General features: G+C 50.0%; 1 protein-coding gene across 4 annotated transcripts in view; it reads left to right on the plus strand.

Moving 5' to 3' along the window:
* LOC144151967 (snRNA-activating protein complex subunit 4-like) overlaps positions 1-14429 on the plus strand; it is a 288952-nt gene that overhangs the window by 84626 nt on the left and 189897 nt on the right. For all 4 annotated transcript variants that reach the window (XR_013319020.1, XM_077683153.1, XM_077683152.1 and 1 more), the window contains exons 6-7: positions 4928-5009; positions 5089-5175. Coding sequence is in view for 3 of the 4 variants with exons in the window: in XM_077683153.1 (XP_077539279.1) it covers positions 4928-5009; positions 5089-5175 (169 nt within the window). In the remaining variant the exon portion in view is untranslated. The remainder of the gene's footprint in view (positions 1-4927; positions 5010-5088; positions 5176-14429) is intronic.

Below are 14429 nucleotides of genomic sequence, written 5' to 3' on the forward strand. Positions count from 1 at the left end.
TCTGTCATCCAGGCGTACGATGATGCCTCCCAAGACAATTCAATTGATAGTGAAACTCTCAGCGTGCTTCTAAAGCTTCTCTTGGAGCTGAACCACTTCGAGTTCGGCAATACGTACTACGTGCAAACCGATGGGACCTCGATGGAAACAAAAATAGGACAAAACTATGCTAATATTTTCATGGGCACATTGGAGTGTGAATTTCTAAGCAACGCACGCTTCAGCCTCTTTTCTATCGAAGGTTCATTGACGATATTTTTCTCATTTGGTGCCATCGGGAACAGGGACTTCGAAAATTTGTCACCGCTTTCAACAACGCCCACGCGAGCATTTCATTCTCCCACTCATATTCCGCATCTGCCATTAACTTTCTCGATGTTTCAGTGAGGATATCGGACAACAAGCTTGTGACCTCAGTGTACAGGAAGCCAACGGACCGACATCAATACTTGCATTTCAAAAGCAACCTTGTTAAACACTCTAAACTTGGTATACCATACAGTCAGTCTCTGCGTTTTAGAAGGATATGCTCTGACCCAGCTGATTTTGCCTCTAACTGTCAACATCTAACTAATAATCAACACGACAACAATACCCACCGTCTGTGCCTCTAAGTGTCAACAACTAACTAATGACCTAACACGATAACAATACCCACCGTCTGTCACCAGAGATGCTATTAGAAAGTCTGAGAAACAAACCGCCGCCCATGGGCATCCGGAAGGGGTGCAACTGCCCCCCCCCCCTTGGAGATACGGATATTTTTATGCACTACAAGAAAGCTGCACAGCTTGGTTGGCCCATAATTAAAATAACTTTGCCCTGAGGGACGGAAGAGAGCAGAGAACGACACCGACGTTCTCTCTTTTGTCCCGTCCTTTAGCGCAAAGTTTTTTTCTAATTATATACGTGAACCAACTATCCCGCAATCCGTGCTACTCGAATTATTAGCACACTCAGGTCCTGCGTATCCGTATGGAACGTCCTTCAGTACTGCGGTCAACATTGCACTTTAGACACTGACTGACATTGCCGCTCATGTGACGACCGTGAAACAGACTGCCTGTGCTCGCTATTGAAGATAGCGACAATTGGGAAAGGGGTGACTTTTTTTTTCCTAAACTGCAGATTTATGCAGTCTTGCCGCAAGAACTTCAGTTTTCGGACAAATTTGCAGCTATATCTAGCAAAACATCTTCCCTGCTACACTTAGTAGTGAGAGTGTAACATCCTCCCGTGCCGTCCCATCACCTTGTACACCCTTTCCTTCTAAATTGCAAAATGTCGGCACCACCCAAGCCCCGAAACAAAACCTATATAAATCAGCCCCTCAAAATGCTTGTACGCCTGTACTGCATTAAATGTCAGGGAGGCCAGTATAGTATCTTTATTTGTAACTCTTAGCACATGAGCAAGGTGCGCACAGGGTCGCTAGACGGGCGTGAGTGGTCGCGTGACGCTTTCACGTGGCATTCAGCGAGAACGCAGGGGGTAAACCCATCGATGTGCTTGGTGAGTACACCACCTGTCTTCCCGGTCCACGCTTGGGCTCCTAGCTAAATTGGTAAGACAACGGGCTCTCGCTTTCTTAGTCTATTAGTTCCAGGTTCGATTCCCGGCGGGGCCAGTAAATTCTTTTATTTGTTCGCTGGAGTTTTCGGGTGACACCAACGGTCGCGAAAGAACCCTTGGGGGGTAGAGGTAAAAAGCTTTGCTTTAAAAGACGGGACAAGGAAACGACGACACACAGCGCCTTGTGTCGTTGTTTCCTTGTCCCGTCTTTTTGTGCTGTTTCGAATTTCAGTATGCACCAACTAGCCCAAACTACCGTTCTAACGCAGTTCATTGAACGAACGCGTTTTCATGTTGATGTACACATTTAATAAAAGCTATCTGAAAATTTATCTAGTGATCAGAGCAATAATGAGAGTATGAGTGTTGCTGAAGCTCGCTTTCTACAAACTTTGAGTGACATTCTCCGGAAGGTGACTGCTAACAAATTATCCTAAGTGGCCTAGCAACCGAAATCATAGGTAGCATTTACGGGTCTGCTGTAGTGTTTCTTTTCTTATCTCACAACAAAAAAAAAAACAAAGTACATCGCTGGTATAAAAACACGTCCCCATGCTAATGTACGGACACGGCCGCCCGATGGAAACTAGGACCTAGTTTCCATCGAGCGGCCGTGGCACGGACGTGACCCACCGGTACGCGGGCCTAACTCCAGGGGATTTATATTAAGGGTGATAGAAAAAGAGAGGAGTGCGACTTAAACAACAACACAAAGGAGGCGGCAGAAAGCATACCCTGCAGACAGTCGTGACCCTCGGCGACTGCTTTAACTTGTCCCAAACACAGCACAAGACCTGGATGGTAGACTACCTGGTAAATCGTCACTGCTTCGTCTGTTTTTCCTATTATACGGGTTAACTCCTTAAAGTTTTTAAAATTGAACGCATTTTACAGGGAAAAGAGGTGTTTTGAATTAGTCAAACTTGTATTTACGTTTTATGGTTGCGTTGAACTACGAAACACTTCTTCGCACTTCGCTAGTAATTGTACTCTCCGAACCGGTTCGCCAACCGGTTCAAGCTTGCGAACCATCTCACGAACGGGTTCGGGTTGTAATTTAGTCGAAGCGGAACTCTACCGGAAAAAAAAATTCCTCCGAACCGAATCGTAACCGAAACGGAATTTTTTTTACGTTTTCACGCACTGGTATTAGTTCAAATGGGTTGCTCGAAAATTTACATCGGGCAGACCGTTCACTGTTTTAACGAAAGGGTGCGAGATCACAATTGAGGTGTGAAAAGCAAAGCTGGAGGGCACCTATCTGACCATTCAAAAATTACGAGTGCGTACCGAGGTTAGAGGAAACTATTTCCGCGCAGGGCCAGGGACAGGCTTGAGAGAGACATTATCGAAGCGTTCCTTATTGAAAAAGCGGGCGAGGAAGCCATTCGTGCCCTTTCAGCAAGAGAGACTGAATTCCTTAAAAGCGGACCAGAACGCAATGGCGGACCTCGTGTGTCACATAGGCGCAGTTTGTTTCATTAAAGGGACACTGAAGTGATATGTAAACATTGCGGGATTACTAGCGCAAATTGTAGTCCGGAGTCCCCAGGCCATGTTTCGACCACTCTAGGCGCGTTTACGCGATTTTATTTAGTAGAAAAACTAATTCGAAAACGCTGTCCTCCTCTCTTTACGCTCGCCCATTTTCTGTGGCGTTTTCGTGTGACGTCAGGAGGGGATGAGCTGGCAATTGGCTGCGCCACGGCTGCGCTACTGCACGGCTCCCCGGCCGACAGAGTCAGTCGGCCCAGCGTTTCGTCCGCCGGCCGCCGGCGGGTCGTCGCAATCAAGGAGGTTAAAAAAAATTGCTTGGTCGCAATTCGTTCGCTTAGTTGAAACGAAGCCAGGACACGTTTGTGAATGGAAGTATGTGCCTTTCTTTACTTGGTTTGTTTGTACACTGTATCTAGCTCCAAGTCAAGGTCGCTTCACACAAGCGCTGCACATGCGACGCTTCGCTGACTGGTACGCCAGTAGGAAAATATAAGGCCTCTTGAAGGTGGGAGAAGAGTCAGCGAAGTCAATATAGGTACTAAGCAAATAAAATCAACTGATATTTTTACCGTACAGCGTAAAACTAGGGCGCGGGAAGCACTTTTTTTGCGCTGGGCGAACAAGCACAGCGGTCAGCAGCACGACTACGCATCTGCGAACGCTTTTCCGTCTACGAAATGCAATTGCTAGACTTGAGCTACTGTGGAAACTCGGGCGACGCTTACTGCACGATCGCAGTACAACAAATAGTCACCTAAGCGGCTTGAAATGCCAAAACTAAATAAAAGTGTAAACCGGTTGTACAATATATACCCTATATTAGCAACGCATTCGCGTCCCGCTCCGTGGCCAAGCAGACTGGGGCGCTGGGATTTCACTCCAAATGTTTTGCGAGTCACGAGTTCGAATCCCCGCGGGTACGAGCTTTTTTTTTTTGTAAGTTAACTTTTTTGTTTTCCGCCGATGTTTTCTATATTGAGTTCACCTTTTTTGGGGCCGCAACGTTCATGGCTACACGAACTAGTTCACAAAACGCGCGCAGGCTGGCACTGGCGCGCTAGCGAGTTCTCGTTGGCGTGCTGTTGCCATAAGCACCGACTGCTTGCAGGCAGCGGGCACAGGCCAGAATCAACAGACCCTTGGCCTGGTGCGAGCACGCTTTTTACGATACAGGCATGAGTGCGGCAAGCTCCAAATATGGGGGAAAAGCGCATGGCATTTGAGCGTCTGCGGGGACGCGGAGGGCGTTCATGCACTGCTTAGGCCTCGGGTAGTGAATGCTACGATTCCAAGCCGTCCTGGGAGGCTTATCTTGTGCATTTTACATCCGACAACATGGCAGAAGCGCGGTACGATGATTACTGAGATATTGAGAATGCCCATCCAACAAAGCCATTGGTTATGTTTTACAGAACCGAAACCGAAACTTGTGTGATTGCTAACCTTGGGCATCGTCGAATCACAGCGCCCCTCCTCTCAACGTCACAGCCTTAGTTGGTGCGGCCGCCGCAAACCGCGCATGGTAGTTTTTCTTCTTTCGCGCTTTGTAAAATAATTACCGATTTGTCAACCGGATAAACGATGAAAAGTGTGCTAATTTGAACCAGTCTACGCAGTGCAAGCAAAAACGGGAGCTTCACAAATTCACTTCAATGGGAAGTGTCGCATCGTCAGTCTTGTTTGTTTTTTCCTCGTGTCCGCGTTTTAGTGCGCCTTCCCAGTCATGTCGTATCCTAGCTCCTGCGAATGAGATTTCATTCTGTTCCGATATTTGCGTAAGTACGCACCATCTATCTGGACGTCATTATTTTGGGATGACTACTTTTTCTCTCAAGGGAAGCTTCGGAAATTTTTGCAGGGTCCCGCATGGAAAGCACCATGCTCCATGTTGCCGTGCGAAGGAACTTGCGGGAGAACGTCATGCTGGCTCTGCAAAACAAGTGAAAACCCTTCAGTTAACACTTCTGCACTACACCCTTGTTGTCTATTAGTCAAAAATTTCTTTTTCATCTATTGCAGACGAGACCGCCTGAAGATGGACAAAACACCTAGCACTCAAAATCTACGAGAATTGGGGCTCCTCGAAGTACAGATTCACGCCTTAACGTAAGCCTGCCCGTTATGTATGGTATGTGTGGTTATGCACTTTAAGCCATTGCATGACGTTCGCTATTTGTGTTACATGAAATATGAAGTAGGGTGTTTTACGCGCCGAAGCTGCACCCGGGCTGTAACGTGTGTCGTGGGGGAGGGCTCCGGATTAATTTCGGCCACCTGGGTATCTTGAATGTACGCCTAAATCTCAGCGCGATCAATCAGGTGATAGAGAATTGCCCTGAGTATACTGAACTCCTATATTATGGGGTCGCCTTACTCGCTCAGCCTGGCAAGCAGGCTTCGCCTAGCGCCTCCCGCGTGAGAAAGATAGCGATCCCAACCCGCGGCGCGCTGGACAGCGGCCACAGCGGGTTCGGGTGAAAACGAACATCCGGACATTTATTGAATAACTAAAACATAGAAAACACACTAGATAACTCTGATGCCGCGTACATTAAAAATAGAAATGTCGGTCACGCTTACCCGGTCTGGGTATTCTCCATAAAAGAACAAAGGGATTCTGGTCGACAGAGCTGGCGTGGCCTACTTCTGCCTCCTGTGGTGGTCCGAACCCGAGAGAGCGTCCCCTCGGGTTTTTTTGGCGGAAGAACAGCGGACAGCAGCGCGCCCCCGCGGGCTACGCGGCGCACGGGAACACGAAGCAGCCGTGTCTCGCCACCCGTCGCTCATGCACGCCGCGACACCCGAGCGCGATAGCGGGACCGCTTTGGTGGAATGTGGGAATAATTGAGCATTCCCACAACCCTCCACCCTTAAAGCCCTCCCCCAACCCGGGTTTACATCTCAGTTCAACGTCCATGTCCTGCGCGAGCGTCTGGCTATCACATTTTAATACCGCACCGGCAAGTTCCCCTGGTTCGACCGCTTGATCGGCGGCCACAACAATCCGCCTCTTGCACAACGCTACTGCGCATGCGCATAGCGCTGGCGGAGAAGGCCAGAAAAAGTATGGCAGGGGTCGGCCCGTTTGCTCCGCGGCGACCCCACTGCTGTCTGCCGCTGAACTCGTGTAGTGAAAGCATGCGACCGGGTTCGGCCCGCACAGAGAAAACAAGATGCAAAACGCAACTGTCGGGCAAACAATAACATGAAGGGTGAAATTTTTGTTTTTATCGACACACGCCAACCTCGAAACGGGAGTGAACAATAAGGAGCTGCCCGCCACGGCACCATGAACAAACGCCCATTCTGCGTCCCGTCGCAATCACACAAAACATTCACACCATCGGTGACGACAACGAGCTGCCACACCGAATCCAGAGATCGCCTTGTCATATTACTCCGACGACGATACGAACACACCGGCCGACCGAGAGTTTCCGTAGTATGACAGGCTCGTTGACCAAGGCGGCTAGGCGGCCCCGACAAGATTCGGGTCGCGATGAATGTTCCTCTATTTATTAGTTCGTAGAGAGTAATAAAATTCGTAAGGTCAACAAAGCGACCGTACCTTCCAACTATGTATGCGATCCGTATTTTGTGGCTAGCGACGCTCTGACTTCGCTTAACCGAAGCTCCATATGCGTACTGCTGTGATCACGCTTGTAGAAAATGTAAGGCATGTTAAGTCCAGAACAAGAGTTATTCGACTTAATCTAGGTAACGAAGAATCAAAATCAACCAATGTTTGTGTCGTAAAGCGCAACACAAGAGTACGAAGGGCGCACTTTTTTCGACGGGTGTACGAGCAGCTTGCGAGCTAAAATTTGCGATCGTATTTCCTGGCTTAATAGGTAGAGTAACGCAGTCTATGGGTATCAGGTCAAGAGACGTTTAGTGGACAAGCGCTATTCAAAGAATGATCCGTTTTTGTGCCAGCAATACTATAAACAAAACTTCTTCAGCGAGGTTCAAAACATAAGCTAAGCCTCAGCATTGTGTCCGCGGCATTCGAGTGGGTTCTGCTGCTTCGCCGTGGCCGAGTGGTCTAGAGCATCAGAAACACCGTACCCCCCCATTTTTTTTTTGTCCTGGCATGCTTGCGTAAAGTGACGCTTTTTTTTCGTTGTAATCTGCATACAGCCCTCCACTGCCGGGAAATGTATGGATCCACATGATGAGGGGCTTGCGTTTTTTGTAGAAATGTAGTTCCTGTGCACCACTTTTTTTTCGCCCGCGATATTGCCACTGCTTAAAAGGAATGAAACAATACTAAAAGTGACAGTTCTTCTAAAGAAGACAGTGTAATTGTGCGACTGGGACGAACAAGACCGGTTACAAATAAAAATGCACAGCAAAAAGCAATTTCCTGAGATACGTTTGTACTTCGGCTGCTTTGGACTTCGCTTGCTTCGGTCAAAACGCTCACAAAAGTCATCTGCACATGCATTTATGCTCGTTATGATAAGGAACAGAGAAAGAAAATGAACAGCGAAGTGGAACAAATCCGCAACCACATCGCTTAAATCCACATACCGGCACCAAGCAATGATTTTTATAAAGGTCACATTAAGTGCGTGCGTTTATTCCGCTGCCTGACAGATGTCTGTGTCCCCCTCCTGTCCATTGGAAGAGCTAGAAATGAAAAAAAAAAGAAATGGCGTGAGAACATCGCTTCCACAAGCCTCAGATAGCCACCCTCGGGTACTCACACTTGCGAAATCGCTGCAAAAAGAAACGAGCGTCGCACGCTTGTTCAGATGTTTCCCACGTGCAAAACGTACGTCTTGGAGCTTTAGGCTGGCTATACAATTCAAGTAAAACAAATTAACAACCAACAACGCAGCCCTGACTCCCCTTCCGCTGCCGTGGCGGCCCACTTGCACCCCTGCCATTTCGTTTCTCGGTGGTGTCACCAGAGGCCGCTACAGCGCAATGAAAAAGACGGATTGCTGGCCCTCACCGATGTCCATGGCACGTAGGGCAGCGTCCGTGGCGACAGCACCCACCGCACCTTCGAGGAGGCTGGTCGGGGTGTCCGTCGTCGACACACCGGCCCCGGTCGGCTCCTTCACAGCTGGCTGGAGAGCCCCCGGTAGGTAGGTAGGAAGGTAGGCAGGGCTTGAGTCCGGCGAGCCCTGGACGAGCAGCGTTGCCTCGGGGCACAGTCCGTTCCCGCTGAGGCGGCGGCGGCGGAAGTGGTGGCCAGCGGGGCAGGAGCGCTGGCAGCCGGCGGCCGCGGCGAAGGGGACGGTGTCGTCCGGCGTGGCGCCGGCAACGGTCGTGGTGGAGGCGGCAGCATCGGGCCCAGAGCGGTGGTCTTGGGGTTTCTGCCGACCCGAGGTTGTTTCGGCTTGGCACTGCCACTCCGGCAGCTTGCCGCGACTCCTTTCGAGACCCCCGACTCTTCCCTGGTGGTGGATCGTCGCTGCATTCGGCGGCGCGGAGGCGTGGATTCCCCAGCGGCCTGACGGCCGGCCGCTGCGAGCAGCCACTGTGCATATGCAGGTTCGCGCTCGGCCCTGCATGCCCTGCAGAGCATTCGTTCGGCCGCTTCGCTGTGGCCCGCCGCTGCCCGCCGTGGCTCCTCCGGCATCCTGCCACGATGGAGTTTTCCCCTCTTGTGAGACTCGTGGAGCAACACCGCCCCGCATTTGCGGAGCTCGGTTCCTGGTGGGAGGGAAGGCACGCCCCGTTGGTCCGGCGGTCAGCATCAGCCACGGTCCGGTCCTGGAACGGCCGGTATAAGCGCGCCACGGCAGTTCTAACTCGAGCCCGCTCCTGCCGCTTCCAGGGCCTCCACTAAGCATAGCCGACCGGCGCATCGGTCCCCGCCTGGTCGGTCCAGGTAGCCACATCCCGGCTCTCTGGCTCCTCCGTCGGTGGGGCCGGTTGTTGACCCGTTGAGGCTGCCGGCATGCAGTGGAACGACACCGCCGCGGACGATGATGACGTCGAGCGATGGCGCTTCGGGGCGTTCTTCTGTCTGTTGATCATGCTTGGACTGCAGGCAGGCTCGAAGAAAGGCTGTGAGTGACACGTGTCCCCGACCGCAGGTAGAAGTTAAGCACATTGCCAATAGCACATGGGTTGGATTTACCAGCGCGGAGTTTGCGTTTACCAAGAAAAAAATACATACAACCACTATAGCCTGAAACCCCGTTCGCTCAGTGCACTATATACCAAACCGTCGGAAGCTATTTCCGTCGGATTTGCAAGCTGCGGCTGGTCCCGGGGCTCGGTGGTTGGCCCCGACTACGCCTTAGCTTTGCCTGGGGCCCGGCGAGAGGTTCGAAGCAGAGGAGCAGAGAATTAGATAATTAGCAGCGAAGCAGAGAATTACTTGCTGGTGTCACTCAGTACGTGGTTCCTTCGCAGCACCAGGTCACCCATTTCATAGTGAATATCCCGGTGCGAGCCGTCATACTGCGCTTTCCGCTGTGCTCTAGCTGTCTTGAGATTTTGGCGAGTTTTGTGTAAAACCTCCGTCATCTTACTCAGCGCGTGCTGATGGTGCGACCGCCGCTCCGCTGCGGCCCGTCAGAATTCGGTCCATCGTACGCGGCAGCTCTCTTCCAAAGTTGAGAAATGTTGATGTATACCCAGTAGAGCGGTTCGCTGTAGTTCGTACAGCAAATCCTAGCTCCGGGAGATAGGCGTCCCAATCTTTGTGCCTCGCCGAATACGCCACAAGCATGTGCTTGACATTGCGATTGACCCTTTCTGTAGGGTTTGACTGGGCATGGTAGGTGGCTGCTTTCCTGTACTTGATGCCAAGGGCAGCACAAGAATCCACGAAAGACTTCGCAGTAAAATAGGACGCATTGTCCGTTATTAGCTGCTTCACGCGTCATTCGCCCGGGATCGGCAGTCCTGCCGCGTCCCTTCCGTGGGCCGAGGCTCGGAGCTCTTCTCCCCTGCTCTCCTCGCTTGTTCCGGTTCCGGGGGAGGGCGTCGCTTCACTCCTCTCGCCCTGAGCCCGTGCTCGTGACTGTGCATCCGCCACGACATCGTTCCTTCCTTCACTATAGCCCACGGTGAACCCGTGGCGCTGCAGCAACAAAGCCCAACGAGCTAAGCGGCCCCTTCGCTCACTCATTCGCTTCAGCCATGTTAGTGCCATGTGATCCGTCTCCATCACAAATGGCACACCATCGACATAGTAGTCGAACTTTCCCAAAGCAAACACAATTGCGAGACACTCTTTTTTGGTCACCGAATAGTTTTTCTCTGCGGGCGTCAACGAACGGCTCGCGAACGATACCGGACAAAGTACGCCTCCGTGCTCTTGAAGCAGCACTGCTCCAAGGCCCAGGTCGCTTGCATCGGCTTCAATTACAAACTCCCTGTTCAGATCGGGTAGCTGTAGATCAGCCGTGTCCGCGAGCACGCTAACAAGCCTGCGCAGGGTAGTGTACTGCTCGGGATCCCAACTTTAACGTTGCCCTTTCTTTAGCAAAGCTTGCAGCTCAGTACAATCTTGTATGAACTGGGGATAAAAGTTCACAATTCCCAAAAAACCTTGTCAGGCCGCTGACATCTGTTGGCGATGAATATTATAGCAGTGCTCGAATGCGCTGCGCTCCTTCTGGGTATGAAAGGCGCGTATGCTGCTTCAAGGATGGCAACCGAGCGTGATGCCATTCTTGAAGCACGGAAGAAAGTCGGGCTTGGCAGTCGTGTCTACCAGTGGGTGCGGAGTTACCTCTCGCGGCGGTGAGAATTTGTGATGACTCAAGATGGCCCAACGTCAATTCACTATAAGCCCACAGTGTCTCCCAGGGCGGCGCATTCAACCCGACTCTATTCAACGTAACACTCAACGGCGTGGCAAACTCCCTTCCAGGAACGGTTCATCTATCGATTTACACGGATGATATTTGCATCTGGGCAGATAGAGCGACCCTACCGCACTTGAGTGTGCGCCTGCAAAGGCTGCAGACTTAACCAACTCCTATCTGCATAAGCAAGGGTTGGTAGTGTCTTCCAGAAAATGCGCAGTGCTTGCGTTCTCACGGAAGACTATGTATGCCTACCTTTTGTAAATTAATGGGGAAAGGGTCTCTCATGTGAAATATCAGAAAGTTTCTGGGCGTGGTTGTCGACAGAGACTTTTCTTGGAGCCCCCACGTGCGTTGTTTGAAGAAAAGGATACATCCCATTCTTACCCTTCTTACTATCTCTCCATCATGGTTGGGATCCGGGGTCACGACTTGGCCTACGTAGATATATCTCTTTTCCGGCAACACGGATTGAAGGCCGGCCAGTTGTTACATAACTGAGTTACGAAAAAGCGCGAGAAACAGGACTACAGAGAGGGCACACAGACAGGGCACTGACTAACAACTGAGTTTATTGTCACTGAACGGGCAATAACTAGAAACAGATAGGAGACACGTGATATCCTTCTTTGCGAAAGAAATGGCAACTAAAGGAAACAAAAAAAAGTACAATCAGTTCTTAAAGGTAAAGTAATCTACATTACTAATACATTCGTAGCAACCAGCACGTTTTGTATCACAGCCCTAGTTATCTACATTATCACAAAGAACGTGTTGATGACGAACTTCAGTTTTTGGATATGAGGTTGTTCTTGAATGCCAAGCACCTTTGACTTTAAGGTCGAAGCGACTTCGTAGTCCATGAATCTTTAAATAGGTCGCAATATGGTCGCTTCCATAGATTTCTATGCCTGGAAACCATTCCGTACGGCCGGGCAAGCATCCAGACACAGATCATAGGTCCAAGCAACTGCCGTAGTATGTGCGACGTAGAAAAGTCGGACTTTCAAGGATCCGTAAGCACAAGCCATGGTCTAGGGCAAAGGACACCAGGCTCCGTCCTTTTCTGTTAATGCTTGAGCCTCCCCAAAGCAAGTGGTGCAGTTAAATTCACCCGTAATGTCCCATTGTGCTTAATCGTTGTGCTAAGTCGTTGTGCTTAATATGTTATCCAGCCTCTTGCGATTAAAGCAAGATGTTTAGTGTATGTGTGCACCCACTAGTGTGAAGGTGAGCTTGCGTTTCGTGATGTTCACGCAGACGTACTCCGTTACCCCTGTGAGGTTGCACAGCATTTTGTACCGTCGTGAGCTCACGTGTGATGACAACTGCGACGTTGTTGGGCTTCGCGCATGGGGCTGATTGAAATAGTTCATAGATGGGTAGTATGATAACTCTATACAGTTCCGGCTCACAGACAAGGATGGGGATGGATTTCATGAGCACCAATTTGCGCACACGAGTGACGCGTTACAGCAGGCCTCAGGTGTTCCAATTAAAAATGGAAGCGCACGTTGCTCAAATGTTGGTAATTGCACATGTTCACCAGAAGCTTGCGTATACTGGATCCAGGGTGTCCAGTACTTGTAGTGCACCCAACGCTGGTGGTGTATTTATGCTAGTGAGTAACGTGCGGGTGACATTCATGAGAGAGCTCAGGACCGTTGCGACTTGCCGACCCGGGCCTGAAGTCGGGGAGGGAGACCGCACGACTGTCTTCTGCACTGCGCGTTGGGGCTCAGTAGGAGGTACAATGGGTCGACACCGGTAGCACCGGTCGACACCGGTAGCACCACCGTTGTCGTACTGTCGCGGCGGTCTCGTGCGTGGAGTGGTCCCGCAGCATCTTCTTCTAGACAGCGACCTCCCTCTTCATACGTGGGCATCGCGAGGCCATTCACAGTTGGCGCACTTGAGGGTACCTTCACTGCAGTCGCCAGCCTTGTGGGGCCCAGCACATTTGGGACATACAGTGGCGCTCCCGCCACCGCAACAATATTACCAATCTTCATGCACTTGTGGCCCTGGTGAGGTTTGGGCGCATAAGGTCTTTGACGGCGCCTTGTGTGTCCCCTCGCTTGTCCCTGTGTCCTAGCGCTTCAATTTGCCGTCGTGTTATATTAACAGGCCCAAACCAGCACCCTCGTAATCTTTGACGGAAATGACCCACCTTAAGATGGGTGGAGAGGCTGTCGCCCTTCAAAACTATCTCCAATCATGTTGACGTACCAATGCGGCACACTTGTCTGATGACAATACCCTCATCCCCTGATTCGATTACTATTGGCTTGTCCTTCTCAGGATAAAAGAATCGACGTCATAAATAACGCCTACCGTTGTGTCTCCATACGGAGTGTCATGGGCTCGTACTTCTATGTCTTGCAGTGAAGTATTCTTCCTCAACACCTCCAGTGCAATCCGGTGCTCCACGTCGATAGGCAAGATATTTCCCCGGGAAATAATCATAACGTCGTTGACTTCACCAGGTACAGTGGCCTCGGGGAACACAGACACTGCTTGCTTGTTGAGCATCCTCAGGTTTCCCGTCTTTCTTTCCGGCACGAACGGTACCGCGTGCACAGGCTGTCGAGGCACGGGCTTCAACATCGATGTCCTATGTTGCGCAGATGCCGTTGGCAACCTTTTTTTCGTCGTTTTCGGCGTCATTGCCCGACCGACCGACCGACCGACTCATCAACTCCCAGCCAAAATTGCTACAACTAAAGACTTGCGATTTCGAGAGAACATTCATGTCATGGCGTACGAGCTCACTAAGGGGGTATTTTCCGAAATTGTAGTCCGAAGCAAGGAAAATGGGGAAATTGTATTTTTGTAAATCTGTCATTATCTCGCTCACCCATTCACATATCCAAGTGTTTTTTTTTGTTTATACGTGTAGCCCTTACGAATATGTAAAAAGTAGTTTCAAGGTTTTAGTCTTATCAATCCTATTGGGCCGATTCTGAATTTCGGAACAAAATGGGTGTTCTGAAAGACTCTACAATTTCATTGATTTATTTATCCCGTTGATTTTTGATAATAAATGTTACTAAAACAAGTACACAAAACCAATTTAGGGATTTGGTCCTGCGACGTCGGTAAAAGCGCGAAAATAATGTTTTAAAATGACGCATCCGACAAGGTGAAAAGGCTTAACAGGTGATACCAACGCCTAGGTAAACTGCCCGTTCAAATGGCTGCAAATTTTGTGAGCACATTCTGATTACAGTGTAGCGCTGAATATTGCTGAGTTTTTATAAATTACACCCGGGAGAGAGTAAACAGCGCTGAAGTAGTTTTTCACATGTTTGTGTTTTTATCACAGACCAGCTCAAATATTGAACTGGTTTTTGTTGATATAGGTAACTTATACACTGCTTTAGAAAAGTTTCCACTAAAACTTACCTAATAGGGATAATCAAGATTTTGAGAAAATTACGCGTGTTAACAAATTACTGAATAACAAAACAACCTGTTGGTATAATACATTCGTTTTGCTTGCAAATGCTGACCCTACAGTTTTCCAAAAACCATTTTGAGGATTTTGTCCAATCAAGGCGATAAAGACGCGAGCGGGATTTT

Source organism: Haemaphysalis longicornis, unplaced genomic scaffold (genome assembly GCF_048455015.1).
Source record: "Haemaphysalis longicornis isolate Haplotype H1 unplaced genomic scaffold, Haemaphysalis longicornis Haplotype H1 scaffold_9, whole genome shotgun sequence".
NCBI lineage: Eukaryota > Metazoa > Arthropoda > Arachnida > Ixodida > Ixodidae > Haemaphysalis > Haemaphysalis longicornis.